The following is a 19,746-nucleotide window of genomic DNA, read 5'->3' as shown; positions in this document are numbered from 1 at the left end:
GTCATAGGCAGAGGCGAGTTAATTAAATTTGGCTCTTTACTGTAGTACGATACATGCCATTCATCTTCTACATCAGAATTACAATAATTTTAGGTTTTCCATGGGAATCTTTAGCTTCTTAATCTGAGGGGGAAGGGGAGTCATTCTCATGCTCAGCGCCGCAGAGCTGCCAGCTGACCTATTCGAGAGGGCAATATGCTGAAATCGGTATCAAGCAACATGATTGCCCTGGACGCCAAACGATTTCCTAGAGAATAAGGCTTGTGGCGACGAGAGTATGCGGCCGTCGTTTCTGAATGCTGGACCACTCTATTGTAGCGTTGCCTTTATGAGCGGTCGATTGTGCTGAAGTTACTTGCCATTTTGCTCCATGCCTCTCAAGTAATGACTCGCTGTTGGCGTTTCGTTTCATTCGCACAAGCGACACGATGTCACTTATCTTCTCGGCCACAATCTACCCAGGCCTTTAAGCCCTTGCTGTTGAGCTTCGCGACGAGCGGCATTGTCGATGGTAGGAGGGAGATCCTCGCCTTCGCGGGTCGTAATCCTTTTCTGCTTCCGGCCGTAGTCCAGCCCAAGAACTTTCAGCATGATAGTTAAACCTATCGAGCTGAGAATAGAGGCCGCAAGAATGCCAATCATAACCAGATTACTTTTGTGAAACTGCTTCGGGCCAGGTTTGCTATCGGCGGACCATCCCGTGTACAATGCGTAGGTCGTAACAACAGAACCAAGGTTTCCCCATCCAGATACAAGAGCGCTAGCTGCTGCGACACCAACCTCGCCATGCCGTGGCTGGAATATTTCGTTTGTCCAAGCCATGATGATGGGCACAGTGGGCCCGAGACCAAACCCAACAATAAGGAGACCGCCATACCGGGGCCATGGGTTCGCTTGTGATCCGGAATAAGTGGTTATCAATAAGCCAGCAATCTGAATCAAAACGGGGATCGAGAAGAACAGCGCGCGATGGCGATGGAAACGATCAGAAAAGGGTGTTACGAGGAGGATTGCAATTAGGTCCATCTGTTTGTCCTTAGCGATGGTGCTCCGCAGAAACTGGTGTTATAAGAGATCAACTTACGATCCAAATAGGGGCGAAAAGAAGGCTTAGTTGGACGCCCGTGAGGTTTGGTTTAATTGATTTAATGATGACAGTACCATAATTTTGGATACCATATCCTACCCCGACCACGCCAAAATAACATATTAAAAGTGGCCAGGCATAAGGGTCAAGAAAGACTTGAAGCAGATCTTTCGCGGTCCACTGGGTGCGTTGATAGACTCGTGTAAGATCTTCGTAATGGACTCTTGCATCTTCACCCGTCAGGGCTGGCTTGGATGCGGGGATAAATTTTCGCCACCCTGACCGGTTTCTGGTCTCGCCCGGCGGCAGTGGTCGATCAGGAAGCCACCAAAGCAAAGCGAATCCGACAACAATGGTGACTAGACCCCAGATGAGGAACATCCATTGGAAGCCAACGAGGCCTCCACGACCGTCCATTTGCTGAAACCCGGCAGAGACTAGGCCTACGACTGCTGCCGACACCTGTGCCGCTGTAAAATAACGACCAATTCTCTTGCCAGTGCGAGAAGGTGGATAGAATAGCGTCAAGTAATATGACATGCCGGGCCACATTCCTGCAATGACAATTCCTAGAAGCAGCCGGAGAAGGTAGAGACTCCATGCAGCCTTCATGGCAGCCATGCAGCTACCGACAAGACCGACGCAGATGACAATTCTGCTCATCCACACATGGGGCTGCAACTTCGTCATCACTAGGTTTGCTGGAAGGTCAAAAACAACATAGCAAACGTAGAAGAGCGCAAGGCCGGTGGAGACTTGGTGCTCGGAAAGATGTAGTACAGAAGCAAGGTCATGGCCTTGCTTTAGGTTCATCGTCTGCGCCAAGCCAACATTGGACCGAATAGCAGAGCACATAAAGTACAAGGTCCAGAATGCTGTGGAGAGAATTAGCTACATGTGCAATTTTAACCACTATTCACACCTGGTTGCTGACCTGGTAAAATTCTCCAGTCAAGTTTGCTGGTAGACCCAACGTGTTAGACAATGCTGAGGAGTCGTAGTAGAGGCTGTATCTAGGTTCCTTACTTGTATATTTTTTCAATCCGGTCAAAATCATGCTCTTCGGCTGCTATCTCAACGTCATTGTGATAGTATCGCTTGCCATCCTCTTGTGCAGGCTCCGGGGAAGGACTAATTTCCATTGTACCTATGCCTTCCACTTGGAGGAGAATGCTGCCCGAGCGAAGCAACCCAAATGCACTCCGTAAAGGAGCAGCAGCGTAGCAGGTGCTCTTTAAAAGTCGAATAGAAAGGCGGTGGCCAGCAAATTCACCAAGGATCAGAGAGTTCAATGAATGATTTTATATTCGCCTCTAAAAAGGGACAAGAAAAGGTTATGAAATGGTAAGTTGACATATTTATTTTAAACCCCGCGGGAGGGGTACAGGCTTTATTCCGTTGCAAGGCAGTTCGACTCTGGCAGGACCAGGGTCTTCGGCCCTTTCGGAGCGGCTGTCACAGGGCACTAGCGACATCGAACGGCCTGCCCAGGAACAAAAGCATAAATTGGATCTCCCAGTGGAACATGGTGTGGTTCTGTGAGCAGAAAATGGGCGTCAGCAGAGCGTTTCCCTAACTCGTTTGGTTAAAGCCAACTGTACTCCGTAAAGTGATGGGGGAGCTCTTCTCTTTACAGGTAACTAGTGGCTCGCATATTGCGTAGTGCGGGCAAAGAAGTTAAAGGTATGGGTCATTCAACCATTTGACGAGTGGCATCACCACCAAGCCATGGACCACAAACTGGTGGAGCTACAAAAATATTTTTCGGCATCTTGATAATCACAGATTGCAGCTCGAAGGGCAAAAGTATATTCAGTTGAAGGCTATGAAAATTAAGCAAAGTGCGAATAAGAGATTTGCTCTCATCATGCTCAAGAATCTTTCCTAGAGCTTCTTGCTTTGGAGCTACGTACTTGCATCGGGAGGACGCATGCCTCGGGACCATTTGCTCCACGGACTCATAGGTTGCACGCCAAGAGACTGACTCATCTTCATTATCAATCAGATACGATACTTTGCGCACTTCGATCTCCTGAGGCATTAGATCGACAAGTCGCGCTACAATATCAGATTGTGGGGTGTCGAAGACTGTAACAAGGTGGATGAGACTAAGAAAAAGGCTAAGCGCTTGAAGTCCGGGTCTCCTTGGTCGAAATTGTTTTTCTCTCCGGCTTCACAGTTCGCGCCGGTCTCGGAGCTGAGGGAAGCTCCTTGTCGGCCCATTATTTTCCATTTCCAGACTTTGCTGCAGCTCAGATCCTTCCTGTGCATCGTTACTGTGGACAATTCTTCCCTCAAACTAATCTAAATATTACTCAGAGATCTGATAAGCAGTAAGCTCCACATGTGGCTCTGATTCGCAGCTCTCAATAATGCGGAACCATCGCGATACAGGGTAAGATGGCGACTGAGACGGTAGAGTATTCAAGCTGTTTTCCAATGATATACTATAGTTTTTTCCCCAACTTAATTGCCATGACCATCGTCATTCTGTGTATCAACATCATCTTTAATGGCAACTCTCCGTGTTGAGCGCGTTGTGCTTAATGGGGAGCTTTAGCCGACGCAGAACAATAACTACAACCCTGACCTATCAAGCTTCATGACGTGGGTATGTTGAATCTCAGTTACAAGCTATCTGCCCACAATAATCAATGTTTACTACATTCATGCCTTTCTAGATCAAACTGCTTCTCACTGATCTGCTTACGTCTTGCAAAGTGTCATTATATGATTTTCAATTGTAATCATTAATTCGATATGCTACAAGCAACACTGCGACCGACTTTAGTTCGCTCAGCTCTAGGTAGAGCGAGCAGGAGGGTGTCAACTCTGCCAGCGCACCCCGAAATAGCACGTTATTCTCCGCTTGAAGACGCAAGCACCGTATTGACTGTCAAGTTAGTATGTGTTTACAGATCCACGGAGTCATACACATAAACTTCTATCACTCCTCTCGACCAATCCGCCCAAGCCGGAGCTCGCACTAGGGACGACGAGTGAATTGCCACCACGTCCGGGATCTTTCACAGACAATCCGAGATTCCTGTCCATCCTCCAGACGGTCATAGCTGAGAATGCCAGAAATGACCCAGATGTGATATCTCAAGCGCAATCTATGGCATCAATTGGAGGTGCGGTACTGGGTAGTGGAGGCGTCTTCTTCCCGCACCAACCCAAGAAAAGAACGCACACATCTGGCGGCGGTGGTGGTGCCGGAGGAAATGGTGCCGGTGGTGCTAGTGCTCAAGTAAATCATCCACCAGATTACCACTGTGATTAAATATTGATACTGTCTAGGGTGGCATGGGAGGAGGTGGCGTAGGTGGGTTCATACATGTCAGCTCTACACGGAATCCTCCGGATTTTGGACGCATAGGTAGAAACCTCTCTCCTCTCATTTCAGCGCGCTGGTGGTTGCTTATCGATTTCTAGCTGCGCCAGAAGACATATTCGGAAGTATCGAAGTTGATTCACATGGCCAAATCGTGGAAGGGAAATCTTCATACCAGGAAAGCGGCACTTTCAGAATTGTCACCCGAGAGGGAATGTGAGTAATGTATGCCACTGTACTGCAGGAGCAAAAGTCTAATCGAGTCCTCGAAGACTAGGGCTTAGTCCTTTTCTGCAGGAAAAACTTGTACAGAAATTAAAGGAAATCGAGGGTACAATGCAATAATGGTGGAAAGGTCATTTTCGGTCTGTACAAGGAGCAGGTCTCTTGACCTGTCTCTTGGTTCTGATGATGAATATTGCTCAGAAATAAATTAATCATAAGAATTGAGTACTCTTTCAAGAATTTTTCAGAGCGAGTGCAACCTGTAAATGCAAATATCAATATTTTATAATCTCGTGAGATTTATAGAGTAGTTTAGAAATAAAATGGTATTTTCACGAGTCTGGATGATATTTCCAGCCGCATAAATCACGTATAGAAAGAATGAATATTTGACAAAGAGAATTTCAAAAAGCTCACCATTCAAAATCTCTAGATTCCACATCAAATTTATCCGTCAGTGAGAGCTTTCTACGAGATGTCACGAAAAGTAGGTAGAGATCGTGAATATGTGCGCTCTGGTGACCCTTCTCTGAGCCCGGAGCTCGATGCGCTAGCTCGATTTGTTACGGGGAAGGTTGAACCCCACAAAGACTTTAGTGTCTCCATAGCATCATGCTCCAAGCACAAGCCCAAGGGTACTTGATTCGATACTTCGTTTTGTGTGGGAACTCGGCAGTAATCGATGGTACTAGAAGTGTCTTCCCGTACGACCAGGCTGTACTGACTGCTGCCCCACCCTGTCCCAGACTCGTCTGCTCAATCTAGACGTCCGACCTGCCCGAGAGATCTCACATTAAAGTCAACAAGCACGTTACCTGGAAGGAGCCTTCAAGATCTCCACCAAACCTACGCTGTTCTGCCTCTTCACTCCAGTGGATAATCTTTCGCCTTGGACTGATCTGCCGCGTGTTTAGGCGTTGCCATCAAACTGACCGCTGGGTCGGTTTTGGCGACAGCTCTGAGTGTTGATCAGGGTGCGTTAAGGCGTCTCAGCTTTCGTCACAGCGCCCCTCAACCGTTGCGAAACTTTGAGATCTTATCCTAGTTGACTTCGGAGCGGCTGCCACTCGATTATATTCAATTTTCTCCTTTGCCAGAGAAGTTGTTTGCTTCCCCCCCCGAAGACCCCGCTTCACCACCCTCGGGTTTACGCGATCCATAACGAAGTACCACGAGCACGACAACAGACTGGGTTTTGAGGCTTTTACCCTTGCTTTCTGGTCCTTGCATATCTTATTCGACTTTAATTGCATCCAGCCCTATGCTCTGAATGCATTCATTCTCGATCGCTTTTTGAAAAGACATCAACCCAACCGTAACAGCACGTCCCTACCGTCTTTATCTCCCCAACAAAATGGCGCCAGCTTTTGACGAGGAAGATTTGTCTATTTCGTTACCAAGTAATGGCTCCAGAAGATCCCCAAACAAAAGGCCCGAGCCACCGTCGCAACAGCAAATACAAACCCAAAATGCGACCACGATCACGACTGAGCCCACCACTCAACGTACGACGCAACGACTTGGTCAGTACAACATAATCAAGACGCTTGGTGAGGGATCATTTGGCAAGGTGAAGCTTGCCGTGCATCAAATTAGCGGACAGAAGGTTGCATTGAAGATTATATCGCGCCGGAAGTTGATGAACCGAGACATGGCCGGAAGGATCGAGAGAGAAATTCAATATCTGCAGCTCCTGCGACATCCTCACATCATCAAGCTGTACGTCCAAATTTTATTTTGGCTGGATAGGCTTCTTTGCACGATACTGACAGAATTTTTTTTAATTTTTTTTCTAGATACACCGTGATTACAACGCCAAGTGAGATCATCATGGTGCTCGAGTACGCTGGCGGCGAATTGTTCGACTACATTGTTCAGCATGGAAAGATGACCGAAGACTCCGCTCGTCGTTTCTTCCAGCAGATGATCTGTGCAGTTGAATACTGTCATAGACATAAAATTGTCCATCGGGATTTGAAGCCTGAAAATCTGCTGCTGGACGAATATCTCAACGTCAAAATCGCCGATTTTGGACTAAGCAATATCATGACAGACGGAAACTTTCTCAAAACAAGTTGCGGCAGTCCTAACTATGCTGCGCCCGAAGTAATCTCTGGGAAGCTCTACGCTGGACCGGAAGTTGATGTCTGGAGCTGTGGCGTCATTCTCTACGTTCTCCTGGTCGGTCGCCTGCCATTTGATGATGAATACATTCCAGCACTTTTCAAGAAGATTGCCCAGGGCAACTTCCATGTTCCCAGCTATCTCTCCTCTGGTGCTACGAGTCTCATCAAGAAGATGTTGGTAGTGAACCCTGTTCATCGAATTACAGTTCAGGAAATCCGACAAGATCCTTGGTTCTTGAAAGACTTGCCGGATTACCTAAAGCCGCCAGTGGAGGAATTTCTCGATACGGGGGTCGACCCAAATAAAGCTATCGATCCAAGGCGACTGGCTCCTTCGCAACCCCAGTCTGTTCAGGAGAGGCTACATCAATCTGTCATTGGAAAGCTTGGAAAGACCATGGGTTATGCCATGGACGACGTTCAAGAGGCACTTGGTCGAGACGAGCCCAGTGCGATCAAGGATGCCTACCTGATTGTCCGGGAGAACACCATCATGAAAGAAAATCGTAAGTATAATATCGACCGTTGTTTCAATAAATATGTCGGGTTAGAATACCAATGCTGACCTTTACCAAGCCAATCTTTCAAATGCCCAAGGAATGCAACCTTGGCTTGCTCAGTCGCCGCCTGCCTGGAATCAGCATATGCCAAGCTCGCCCCGTGGTCATGATGGCCATCAGCGTGGTCATCACGTCTCTTCGCCCATAAGTAGAGTCATGAATCGGCTCCATAGGGATTCCAGCTCCAGCCAGCCGAGTCTGCACGAGGTTAGAAGCCCTAGCAGTAACATTGCTATCCTTCCGAGCAGCATGCCGGATTATCACAAGGCATTCATGAAAGGACGTCCTCCATCCACAGGGTTTTCACCCAAGGACCGTACTGGCGATGAACACATTGTATCTAGCGCAGAGCAAGCTGAGAATGCCCGCCGGCTCCGTCCACACAATCGGGGACACTCTGCAAGCGATAAGCCACCCAAGCCTGAGATGATGACGCCCATCCCCTCAAAGAAGCCCCGCCCGACCAAGTGGCAGTTTGGTATCCGAAGCCGAAATCAACCCCTCGAAGCCATTGGATGCATTTATCGTGCACTAAAGACCCTTGGAGCCGAGTGGGAAATTGGCGATGAAAATGACTATACACAGGATGATCAAACAGAAGGCTCCTCAAGACCTCGAGGTAGTAGCGTTAGCGATGACGACGAGCCCAAGTCTGGTCACTGTGAACATTACGAAGGCGGCCGATCTCAGACGGCCTTGTCTTCGGATGGTGCATCGCTTCATCATGAGACTTCTCTGACTGGCGCATCCTCTTACACGACTGAGAGTGAAGGGCGTCACCGAAGGTCAGGATCTGATTACTATACACTCCCTGAAGATCCGTGGGTCATTCACTGCCGATGGCGCAAAGACGATATGTATCCTGCCGGCATGCCGCATCCCAGTAGTGCCCATGGCAGTCGAGTGACTCTCAATGAGGAGCCAAAGTCCAGGAAACGGAGTAACACGACAGGCAGCGTGAACAGCGTGAGTGGAAGCATTGGTAGCCAAACAGGAAGTGTTGCGCAACCGGGAAGCCTCTCTCGCTATCCCGACCCCGATGAGAGTTGTTTTGTTCATATGGAGATCCAGCTGTATCAGTTGGAGCGAGACTTTTACCTGGTGGACTTCAAATGCGCAGGGTATGAATGTCTAATCGAGGATGTGGTGGAGGAGGTATCGGCAACTCAAGAGGTAGAAAAGGTTGAAGGCGAGCGCATTGGTAGCAATCTCCCTAGCGCGCAAGGGTCGGCGTCCAACCTCCATGGGAAACTCAGACACTTGAAAGGAGTTGGAAGAAAGGAGGAGGAGAAGGATGTTTCTAGTCCTTTTCCATTCCTCGACCTTGCGAGTAAACTTATCATTCAGCTGGCTGAAGCCGACTGAACTCATCTTCAATGAGATACCATGCGTCATTTTACAAGATTGACAAAATCCGAGAGTATGAAAGACGGAAGTTCTCTTTTTCCCTCCGACTTTACTTCATTTATTATATCCACGAAGCGATAGCGGGGCTGTCCAAGGCTGGACCAATGGAAGTTGAGCAGGCCCGGACTGCCATGTGCATGATTTTACATTTAGGATTAGGGTGGAAAGTGTTCACCGAGAGGAGAAGGGGAGCGCATGGCGGGAGCGCAACGACATGTGTACTGGCATTTAGAATTCAGGTACTATTTTCGAGGCAATATCCATTATTTTTTTCTCTGACATGATTGATTCGCACATAGTCACACACAATTCAGGATATGTTACCTTTTGCTTCTATTGGAGGACTTCCTCCGCCATAGCTTGTCGGAAATAGCAGGTCCATCATGATGACAAGAACCCTTTAAAGAAAATCGATTGGAACGTGCTTGGGATGAATAATTCGAAGAAAATTATATAAGAGATCTGCAAGCCATGCGAACCAGGCGTGATGAACCATGCGGGTAAAGACATGGGTGTTTGTATAATAGCCGATAGGTCGATATGATGGATCTCTTACAGTGATGGAATCATGGCGCACGCGTGCCGGAAGGGATTACTCTCTCACCGGCATGAAAGACCATATGGCTCATTTTCCGGTGTTGATAGTATTTGCTCGCCGAGCAATGCCCGTGACACAAAGCCGACCGGCAAATAGAAATCAACACCATGTTAGAAGTCTTTTCCTTTTCTTCTACGATGCAGATCGGGAAAAAATCTTCTCCTGCGGTATAAATCCTTATGTTTCGGATAAGTGCGGAGAGACGGCATAGAGTTGACGATCAGTTACCGAGTAGAAGCAAGCTCCGACATCTCAACTCCACAACTGCATTGGCCATGTTCATTGCTCCGAAAAGTTGAATCCCAGGCCCCAACGTGTCGAAATACCGTTGCCGTATCTTCCGGGATGTACCGTGATAGGACAGTTGAAACGGCTTCAAAGTGAGAAGCTGACATGGCACTTTACCTTGTGAAGAAACTTTTGTGTGAGACATGTGATTGTAGAAGCGTTTTCTAAACCGAGTCCAGGATTTTCCCGCTGCATTACTAACATAACTTACAACGTTGAACCATTCATTGAAATACCTAACGTTAACTTGCCGGTACTACAGAGATTTTGGGTTCTTACAGAGGGAAGAGGAGGGGGAATAAACAAGCGACTAAGGATGGGGGATTTTCGATGACGGAGGGGGGTGAGACCCGGCAAGAAGCGAATGCGGTCTTTTCCCACATCGTCATCGGGCCTGAGCTTACGGCATGATAGAGCGAAGAAGAGCGCGAGTCTTTACCTGAAAGGTGCTGGGAACTGATTACCTGATCCCATTGTAAAACCCTCGTACGAAGGGATCAAGAGCATGTGCGACCCATGACTCGAACCACATTCGACCAATTATCCGTCCTTGCCGCTAGAGTAGTAACGTCTTACATTGTGCTTTAGTCACTCATTTGTCCCCTTCGTTTGATGCTTTGGCTCGTCCTGACGTAGGTAGTTTTCCGCCCTTTCCATTTTGCCTCTCTATAGTGCAATCCATCCCCTCCCTCACTCCGGGGAGGATCGTGAGACTGGTCGCGATGACGTAGCTATCGAGCAGTCCCACCCCCGGTTTGCCCTTGGCTAGCTACCTCCGGAGACGCAAGATATCAAGGGAAAAATGAAGTATCCTCTGCAGTTAGCAGCAGCAGCAGCAAAGTAGCTGCAGCAGTAAGACAGGGATTGGATTACACACGGAAGAACTACGTTAGCCCATAGAAAAGTCCCAGGCTGAGAGCCACCAAAGCTTATACGCCCAGCATCATACATTATTGTTCGTCACAACTGAGCTCTTTTCCTTTGCCCTTGCCGTTCCGAAAACTCCCCACAAACCACTATATTATCCTTCCCTCCCTCCCTCAACTGCGCCTCCTGCTTTTCCTTTCCACACCCATCACCGCGACAACCATCTAGCTTCTCCCATAGCTCTTCCCCACAGCCGCCCTATCGACAAAGTGATCGCCCGCGTATCTTCGAAAGTTAATTTTTGGGTCCGCTATTGCATTTATTCAGCAGTGCACGTTCGGCATCACTAGATTTCGAGAGAAACCCCAAATCTTACACAATGGCTGTCTCCAAGCTTGTGAACCTCACCGCCAGGTCGTTCCAGGTACGTCGCCGGTGAAAATTCCTTGACGTCTTCATTTGGCGCTGCAAAGCTTCGATGAGCATCTCTTGCTGACAATGGGTTCTTAGTTTATCTGGACCGTCATCATTATGGGCCTGGTCGGTAACATGATTGCCACGGCGAACCACAATAACACGGCGGTGGTCAACTACGCGATGTTTGTTGCCGCCTTCTCCTTGTTCACCCTCTTCTATACGATCCCGGCTTCGTTCAAGGAGGGCCTTTCTTTCCACCCTATCATTTTGCTGGTGGTGGACTTGCTCAACACCATTTTCTTCTTCTGTGCGGGTGTTGCTCTGGCGTCCAAGCTACGTGTTCACAGCTGTGGCAACTACGTAAGTGTTTGCATCTTCAAAAGTGCTACTCGACTCATTCTAATCTCGTCCATCAGGGTTACTTGGTGAGCAACTCTGTCATCAACAGCTCTCAGTTCCACCTGAAGAAGCGATGCCATGAGGCTCAAGCCGTGACTGCCTTTATGTGGTTCGCCTTCGCCGCCTACCTCATCTCCTTGGTCATCTCCGGAATGAGCTCGTCTGGTCCCACCAACCTGCGGAGTGGTGGCGTTCGCCGTGGCGGCCCCGCCATGTCCCAGGTCTAAAGGCCAACTCGAAACGCTACGTCCTCCGGGAGACGAAAAATTGACAATCAAGGACATACCCACCATAATCCGACTCGGGCAACATTTTCAATCCACAACTGCTCTTACGTGGTTTCTTCGCGAGTCTCGTACATGCGCTTACGCAAGTCACATTTTATATCCCTTTTTTTTTTCCCCTTCTACTTCTTCCTCGGCTTTTCCAGTCGCAGGAGAGTTTCATAATGATTCCCTGAACTTGATTCAGTTTTTTTTTAACCAAGTAATGACCGGCGTCTTGGCGGTATTGGAACCCTAATTTCTTATGCTTTGTACGATATTAATACTTTTACGATAATGATTACATATTCTTCTCTCCATTGGATTTTTGACTTAATGTACCTTTGGATGACAAGGCTTCAAATGACTATTGCTTTCTGTATTTTCTTTGACGGCCAGTATTTGCTGACTATGAGCGATCAAAGACGAGTGAGCTCGAAGCGATCTCTTTGACGCTTGACGATATTCATGCGTGGTGTTATACTCATTTCGAGCTAAGGTTGACGTCCTTTGTTCCATCTAACCACTAAAAATCAGAACTCCGACACGACATTCTTTGACGAACCTTGAATTCGCTCGATGCCCTCATCAAGAATTGCTGATGAATTATCCCTAGCTCTCTTTTCGATTTGGGACATTTTTTTTATTGTGCTACCGCTTGCGAAAACGATGGATTTTCGTCCCATTTAAATATTTCGCAATTTCTTTATCTCGAGTCCGCCCTTCAAATATGCCACGGTATCACGGTCCAACCATGATTCTTCGTTCCCTCTTTCTCTGGTGCCGGACTCTGTTTTGCGCATCGACGACGTGTTGGATTGCCCAAGGAAAGGATTATTTGGCCTTTTTTCCCCCAAAGTTTAACCACAAAATTATTTGCTCCTCTGTGGCGATATAATCCTGGATACCGTCTCATTTGGAAAGATTATCATCCAAGTAACCCATACTTCGTAAAAGATTCAAAGAAAAATCGCCAGAAATGGAGGAAGAAGATATAAAACGCACCCTTAGGTCTGCCGCTGCCAAGCGGAATACGTCCTCAAAACGCCAAACCCGAGAAACGCGCTCGACCACAGCTGCGCAGAAACAGAGCGGCCGAACCACTCGAGCAACGGCCCGTCAGCAAGGACGCTTTGTCAATGAGAGTAAAGTAAGCAAAGGGTCGAGTAAGAGCAGTAAAGGGTCTAAGAAAACGAGAGTATGTTACCGCAACCCACAGCCCCAAGCTCTCTTGGCTTTTGCTTGTCTGGCTTTTTACTAGGATGGTTTGGGTTGATATTTGCAGTCATGGACTTCCCTGGAGCAACAGCTCTCTGCTGCTGCATCTGTCTCTGCCTCAAATGCATTGCCAGTCGGTGCTAACACCCCTCAGCGTGCCATCAAGACTGCCAGAGACCCCAAATTTGATCCACCCGTCGTGGATACGATGTCAACCCAGCTCGAACAGCTCCTCTCTCCTAGGGGCGCTGCTCCTTCTCTAGGGCCCGCGGGAACTGGATACCCACCACCGGCCCCTTCTGGAGGCCCATTCTCTGCATCTGTACCAAACCCTTTTGGATCAGGTGGATCTCTACCCGGTGCCGCTCCAGCTACTCCCCTCCCTGAAATATTCAAGCAGGCACTCGTCACGCGCAGAGATAGCAAATTGTTTCCCGATCCAGATTTGTATAATTACTACGCCAATGAACTGACCCGGCGTGATTCGAGATCGATTCCGGGTATGGGCGGCACTCCGTCGCTCCTATACGAGATCCTGGCATCGAACGCGGAGTCCAAGTTCACGGGAAATTGGGGAATTGGTTGGCGGCCAGTCAAGACTCTCGGAGAAGGTGCGCAGGGCAAAGTAATGTTATGGGAATTGATGAGAGATGAAAAGCCAGTGAGTCTTATTTTTCGTTATCTAGTTCTTCACTCTTAACGCTAATAAATGTTGTGCACCATTTTAGCCCCTCCAGATCGTGACCAAAGACTCGATGCTAGACCCCTTCTTTAAAGATTACAATTCCGAAGGACACTTGACAAAGCGCCTCAACGATGCGGGCTGCAAGAATGCTGTCAAAGTTCTCGAATGGGCCACTGTGGGAAACACGAAAATGCGCTGCGCATATGAATATGCCGACTATGGGACTCTGTGGGATTTGATCAAGTATTACACTATTCATCGGTAGGTTACATTGTACTGCCCCATTTTCTCTGTCCAGATTGCCATAGTTTCTAATTTATATTTAAGGTTGATGATCCCAGAGGCGTTTATGTGGCATGTGTTTAACAGTCTAGCGGTTAGTCGTGCGGATATTATCCCCCCGGGTTATCTCTCCAGGGAAATATGCAAGCTGAAATATATGGCTAAACTCGATGCCTTGATAGACTGCGCTATGTTACCTCGCTCATGGCCGAGCAGATGGAAGTCGTGATCCCAGCTGGGAGGCGATCATTCACGGAGATATCAAACCGGAGAATATATTGCTCTTTAAGCCTGATGCTCAAAGCGGCACGTTATATCCGACTGTCAAGCTAGGTGATTTTGGTATGTCCGCGAACCTTCTTAGTTTCCCAACACTATTAGCATATCCTCCTCTGTCTGGATCTATGGCTTATGCTTCATGGTGCTGGTACAGGTCATGCGTATACTATCCCGAATGAAAAAGTCCGGAGATTCAAGTCCGCCTTTAGACATGGCACACCGTGTATGTCCTCTCTCCCACTTTAATCCAACCTAGATAATTTGAAGCCACTAACACGGAGCCATACACTCAGCTTACATTGCTCCTGTAAGTTTCTCTTCAACTCTTGGTTCAAGTCTTCTCCTGCCACGACACTTACATGATACAGGAACTTGACAAAACCATCCCAATCGGTGACCCGCGCAAGCCCAACCCAATTCATGGGCCATACACAGATACCTGGGCCGTAGGACGAACCATGTCGGACCTTGTCCTTGTCGCCGCCAAGTTGTACCCAGACGAATATCAGCAACGATTCTACAGTCACGACCCACAGGCGCGAGCCGAGTTTGTCATCTCAAGGCCTCTTCTCGACCTTATCAATGATTGCATGCGCCCTGATGGTCGACAGCGTATTCCCGCATGGAGCCTGTACAACTACACTTCCACCTTCGCCACACAAGCATATGCTCAAATGAACAATAACCATCTCCGAGCCATGCAAGCCCAGCGCGTGGCGTCCCGTCAGAGCAGCCTCTCCACCACAGCACAATCACCGCCCCCAGGTCAATTTGTGAGCTTGGCCGAAGCGAACCAGATTACTTCCGGCGGTCAAAACTTGTACGGGATATACGCGGACCAAATCCTCATTGATCCCCCAGACAAATATAACTTCCAGGGCGACCCGGGGTTCAGACAAATGTATCAAATGGTTAACCTGACCCCGTTGCATGAAGCGCGTCTCAAGGCAGCACGTATGAACCCTTCGGGACCTAACGCGAACGCGGCCCCTGCTCCTTCGGGAGGTGGTGGGTATTATGGGTATACGTTCAATGCCAGCGTAGCTGGTAACGCAGGCGGAGCATATAATGCTGCTGCTGCTGCGGCTGCGGCTTCTCCTGCTCGCCCGCGTGTCTCTCCTGCTCCTTCTGTTGTTCCACGCACGGGTGTAGGAGCGGGAGCAGGTGCAGGGAGAACTCCACGAGCGCTCAACGCCGCTGCTGCATCGTTCAAACCCGGTCGACAGGTGACGACGACGGCAACGGCCACACAGCAGCAAGCCCCTTCTCTCCAGGACACTAGAAGGCGGACGAGAAATCAACGCATGCAGGCTGTGCAGGAGGAGGAGGAAGAAGAAGTAGAGAAAGAAGAGGAAGGAGAAGAGGAAGATGATGACGAAGAAGAAGAAGAAGAAGAAGAAGAAGAAGAAGAAGAGGGTAATCCCATCCAAGTAAGCCGGTCTCGCCGGTCTCAAATTTGATGGCGCTCTGATACTTATTGTTATTTTGATTCTGCAAAACAGATGAAATCCCTGCCAAAAAAGAAGCGCCCGTTGTTCAGTATAACAAAAGACCTGGACGAGCTACAAAGAAGAAGAGATGAACACCACGACGACGATGATGAAGAGGCTGAAGATGATGATGATGACGAAGAGGGCGAGGAAGAGGAGGATGATGACCAAGAGGATAATGAAGCGGAGGAGACGCAGGGTGATGACGATGACGACGACGACGACGACAACGGAGAAGAAGAGGACGACGATGATGACGATGACGGCCAGGACGACGGTGCGATAGAAGTCGAAAAAGGAATCTCCATGGAATTCCACAGAAAGAATGACAAGAAACGACAAAAGCGAAAAGAACGGAAGTATAAGAAAGGTAAATGGTCAAAGCAGCAGCAGCAGCAAGAGACAAAGGACGAAGAGAAGAAGAGAATGAGTAGTAGCGATATATGGTTCGACTCAAGGAGCCGTTTCTCCAATGGTCAAAGAACAAGTCACGGAAGAATCGAAGTCGAGGATGACGATCAGCCGTTCGTGTCGGCCGATATGGGAGGGAGGAGTAGCAGCAGTAGTGGTGGTGGAATGTATCATGCCTTGTTTGGAGGACAATCGTAGGGTGAGATATCTGGTTAGAGGTGTTTGTTTAGTAGTGTTTCGGCGTTACATTGGGTTGATTCGAATTCAGTTCTCAGTAAGATTCTTTGATTCAGTAGCTAGTATCCAGTTCATGTCCGCCTGAAATGGTAAATCTAAATACACACAAATTGTATGCCCGTCTAATGCCAATATAAGTGAAAAGGGGTTGAAAAGGTTTCTAAAAATAAATTCCTCAATCGTGACGATCTATATTATATGTGTTCTGAACCTGGCAGTCATTGCGCCCCAGAGTCCGGCTCTGTTGGCGTATAGTCATGGCACATTTCGAATTGTGTGGACGTCTAGATGCCCTCACAAAACGAGCAATCGAGCGCACGGCGTCTCTGCTGCGCTATAGAACTCTAATACGAAATAGATCAATTTGACCTAAAGGTCGAAGATTGGGCTAGTTTGGAAACACATGTCCCACTTCATTCAGACACATGCCATTGATCACCCACGCGGAAACCCTCGGGGAACGGATCAGACGAATCCAAGACTACCGTCTTGTAGCTGGTGATCCAGGCGCGGCCCTTGACGGTGGGCAAAACGGCATCGTACTTGCCGACTTTGGTAGTGCCGCGGATATGCGTGATGAATTCTGTGCCGGTGATACTCTTGTGGATAAACGTCTCGTGAGGCTTCAATTCCCCTCTGGCATGCAAGACGGCCAGACGAGCACAAGTCGCCGTGCCACAGGGGCTGCGATCGAATCGGCCGGGCGAGACAACGGTCGTGGTCTTGGCCGTCTTGCCTCTGGGTCCTTCCTCCAGCGGATGGGTAAAGCAGAGAATACTGACGGGGCCGAGTCGCGGGTTCTCCGGATGAACAGGAGTGTAGACCTTTTGGATGGCCCTTTTAATCTTTTCGCCGTATTCCACGAGCTTGGGCCCAAAGCGATTCTCAATCGTCAGGCCAACAGACCCGGCGTCAACCACGGCGAACATCATGCCGCCCCAGGCGATATCGACAGACACGGTGCCAATGCCAGGCACGTCCACCTTGTAGTCCAGCTCGAATACAAAGGCGGGCACGTTGTCAAAGGATACGTTTTTGCACTTGCCCGCCTCGCACTCGGCTGTCACCGTCACCAGCCCCGCGGCCGTATCGAGCGATAGTTGCGTAATGGGCTCTTTCATGGGAATCATTCCGGTTTCCAGCAGCACCGTGGTCGTGCAGATGGTGTTGGATCCAGACATGGGCGCGTATTCCTCGCTTTCGAGAATCAGGAAACCCGCATCAGCGCGCGGGTCACATGGAGGCAGCACCAGATTGGTGCACATGGACGATCTTCCGCGGGGTTCGTTCAAGAGCAGATTTCGTAGACTGTCCTTTTGGGTCCAAAAGTGAATCATCTTGTCGAACATGGTCTTCCCGGGGACATCCAAAACTCCTCCGGTAATGACATCGCCCACTTCGCCCTCGGCATGGCAGCCAACGACGGAGATGGATCGTGAAAAGGGCATTGCGGTTTGAGAAGATGGACTTCAATTGCTAAAGAAAACTTTTTTTCTAAAGTTGTTCGCACAGATGACGTGGAAGTCTAGCAATTGCAATTTAGCTATCCTGTTCTCTGCAACCAATCCAGGAGGTTTGATAGACGGCTTGTTTTATATATGTTAGGCATCTGACCCATGAAACCCTGCTACCTTGAGCCTGCTAAGATCTCGTTTTAATTTGATCAATTACCTCATTTCAACATGGTGAAGAGGTTCGAGGCTTGATAATCCATGATCAGAGCTTTTATCGCGTGCTCTTCCCTATCAATCCTTGACAAGGGGGGGACCCCGGGCCGGTGGGGTTGTTTGTGAGGGTCCGATTATCGGTCGGGGATTTGATTGAGCGATGAGAGTCCTCCAAGAGTCGTTTTCCTCCCATGCCCAAGTACAAAGTTTGTCATGACTCGGAGAGGGTTACTTTATCTTGGTTCGTTCGCTCTCGCTTTGTCTCGCTCAGTTTCGGTTGAGTTCGGTCATTCTCGGTGTGTGCAAGTGTTGCCTTTGGTGCCTGGACCAGATGCCAGATATCTATCCGTCGATAAGATGGCTATCCTCGCTTCCCTTGACATGCCATCAGGACAATATTCACGGAGCACTCATTGTGTGGCTTGCCTTTTATTAAATATGACTAATATCTCCTTGGCGGTAATGATTCAATTAACACATGTCTATATTTGTTTATTAGCTATCTTATGTACTTAAATGTATAGATCTTGGCTAATCCTTGAGATAAAAAGAAGACGCCAATGCATTCTCCAAGATTCATCTATAATTCGTTGTAAACAGAATGTCTAAATGTAGCATGGTGCTCCTTTGTTTTTCTCCGCCTTCCAGTATAGGTTTTAATTCTTGTTCCCATATTCTTTGCCAGTGTCGCTTCCCATATCTGCCCAATCGAAGCTTCAACGAGCTGGTTTCATAGAGCCATAAAAATCAAGAAAACCAGAAAAAAGGTATTTTCAGCCCAATCACTTCCCTGATCCCGCTCCTTGTACATTTTATCTAGTAATCCACAGTCGTGAAAGGTGGAAAACTCACCTAGATGACCTGCCTGAATTCCCTGCTTTCAAATGTGGACTCAGAGCTTTAACAGTAGCGGAGCAGCGGTCTCGTTTCATGTAGAACCAAGATGTGCACAAGCTGTTCTGCCTTTTGAAGCCAAGGCCGCACTCATCATTGTCCGTATCCCCTTTCAATGGGAACCTTTTTGCACCGTTTTTTCTCTCATCACTTGATCAAACGAGAACACACTGGGAAAAGAGATCAAAAATCACAAGCTCGAACTAGTCAAGGCAAGTAAAATGCACTCTTATTCCCACCCAAGTTCTGTTTTGTCTCTTTCCGAGCCAGAAAGTCTGCCTTCCCGGGTGCAGAGGGTTACAAGGGTCCCATGAGGGCCTGGGGGGCCCAAATCACTTTGCGCGACTCTTGGATGGCTAAGACTTTGGTCGAAAAATCCAGAAGCTGCCGCAGAAGCTTTGGTTCAAATGATGAGATGACAAAACCTTGTTACGACTGAGTGCGCTCAGTGATGAAAAATAACGACTTGATGGTGGAAGCTGTGGGGCAAGGGGGATTATATACACCGAGGGATTGGGAATACTTTGCGGGCTTCATTTGACACCTGGCTAGAGCAGGAAAACGCACTAATGAGAACGGACTTGACCTGGCTCGGACTTTTCAGATTTGTGGCTTTTGTGTTTCTTGCTTGGTCTTCTGGCTAACGCTGTGACCACGTTTGCTTCTTCAATATCCGGACACCGAAAACTGAAAAATTTAGAGAAGAGTACAGCAGAGAGAGTCATGGACAAGGCGGAGAGTAAGAACAGATAGCATCTGACCAAGAGAAGAAAAAAAATAGACCAAATATAATTCCAACGCCTCTGAAACTATCGCTTAATCAGTCAAGATGTGAATATATTTGAGTCATTGCTGTAGACAAGCCCAAACCAGTGACTTAGGAATTAGACTTGAGATATGCGACTTCTTTCGCAAGCACGCCGCTTTCGAATGATGCAATTTGGTATGATCATTGAGAGACAAGTGATTTTGAAGGATCTCGCGAGACACAGCAAATTTTTGAACGATTGAA

General features: G+C 48.3%; 7 protein-coding genes across 7 annotated transcripts; 5 read left to right on the top strand and 2 right to left on the bottom strand.

The window, feature by feature from the left end:
* Positions 1-51: 51 nt before the first annotated feature.
* On the bottom strand, positions 52-2,430 carry L228DRAFT_286188 (high affinity nicotinic acid plasma membrane permease-like protein). The gene is made up of 4 exons (XM_018336424.1): positions 2,114-2,430; positions 2,022-2,047; positions 1,085-1,962; positions 52-1,026 (listed from the first exon to the last, which is right to left on the bottom strand). The coding sequence occupies exons 1-4, from the start codon at positions 2,227-2,229 to the stop codon at positions 436-438; spliced, it is 1,611 nt and encodes a 536-aa protein (XP_018184507.1). The 5' UTR covers positions 2,230-2,430; the 3' UTR covers positions 52-435.
* A 1,337-nt stretch (positions 2,431-3,767) lies between these two features.
* On the top strand, positions 3,768-4,804 carry L228DRAFT_251484 (hypothetical protein). The gene is made up of 5 exons (XM_018333567.1): positions 3,768-3,940; positions 3,993-4,337; positions 4,388-4,466; positions 4,523-4,637; positions 4,694-4,804. The coding sequence occupies exons 1-5, from the start codon at positions 3,848-3,850 to the stop codon at positions 4,764-4,766; spliced, it is 705 nt and encodes a 234-aa protein (XP_018184506.1). The 5' UTR covers positions 3,768-3,847; the 3' UTR covers positions 4,767-4,804.
* Positions 4,805-6,000: 1,196 nt separating this feature from the next.
* L228DRAFT_215431 (Pkinase-domain-containing protein) lies at positions 6,001-8,697 on the top strand (the record flags this gene model as incomplete). Its single annotated transcript, XM_018330081.1, has 3 exons — positions 6,001-6,365; positions 6,443-7,278; positions 7,349-8,697. The coding sequence occupies 3 exons, from the start codon at positions 6,001-6,003 to the stop codon at positions 8,695-8,697; spliced, it is 2,550 nt and encodes an 849-aa protein (XP_018184505.1).
* Positions 8,698-10,871: 2,174 nt separating this feature from the next.
* On the top strand, positions 10,872-11,535 carry L228DRAFT_241990 (non-classical export protein Nce102; the record flags this gene model as incomplete). The annotated part of the gene is made up of 3 exons (XM_018331375.1): positions 10,872-10,916; positions 11,003-11,269; positions 11,326-11,535. 3 exons carry the CDS (start codon positions 10,872-10,874, stop codon positions 11,533-11,535), a joined length of 522 nt encoding a protein of 173 aa, XP_018184504.1.
* A 785-nt stretch (positions 11,536-12,320) lies between these two features.
* Positions 12,321-14,565, top strand: L228DRAFT_51330 (kinase-like protein). The gene is made up of 7 exons (XM_018336662.1): positions 12,321-12,769; positions 12,944-13,450; positions 13,518-13,735; positions 13,802-13,850; positions 13,939-14,098; positions 14,190-14,342; positions 14,404-14,565. The coding sequence occupies exons 1-6, from the start codon at positions 12,551-12,553 to the stop codon at positions 14,279-14,281; spliced, it is 1,245 nt and encodes a 414-aa protein (XP_018184503.1). The 5' UTR covers positions 12,321-12,550; the 3' UTR covers positions 14,282-14,342; positions 14,404-14,565.
* Positions 14,324-16,360, top strand: L228DRAFT_51241 (hypothetical protein). Its single transcript, XM_018336661.1, has 3 exons — positions 14,324-14,342; positions 14,404-15,465; positions 15,538-16,360. Exons 2-3 carry the CDS (start codon positions 14,494-14,496, stop codon positions 16,132-16,134), a joined length of 1,569 nt encoding a protein of 522 aa, XP_018184502.1. The 5' UTR covers positions 14,324-14,342; positions 14,404-14,493; the 3' UTR covers positions 16,135-16,360.
* L228DRAFT_251478 (proline racemase) lies at positions 16,199-18,028 on the bottom strand. Its single transcript, XM_018333566.1, has one exon. It carries the CDS (start codon positions 17,619-17,621, stop codon positions 16,587-16,589), a length of 1,035 nt encoding a protein of 344 aa, XP_018184501.1. The 5' UTR covers positions 17,622-18,028; the 3' UTR covers positions 16,199-16,586.
* Positions 18,029-19,746: the final 1,718 nt, after the last annotated feature.

Source organism: Xylona heveae (assembly GCF_001619985.1).
Source record: "Xylona heveae TC161 unplaced genomic scaffold L228scaffold_15, whole genome shotgun sequence".
Lineage (NCBI taxonomy): Eukaryota > Fungi > Ascomycota > Xylonomycetes > Xylonales > Xylonaceae > Xylona > Xylona heveae.
Note: the sequence above shows the minus strand (reverse complement) of the source record. Positions and strands in the feature narration are given on the sequence as shown.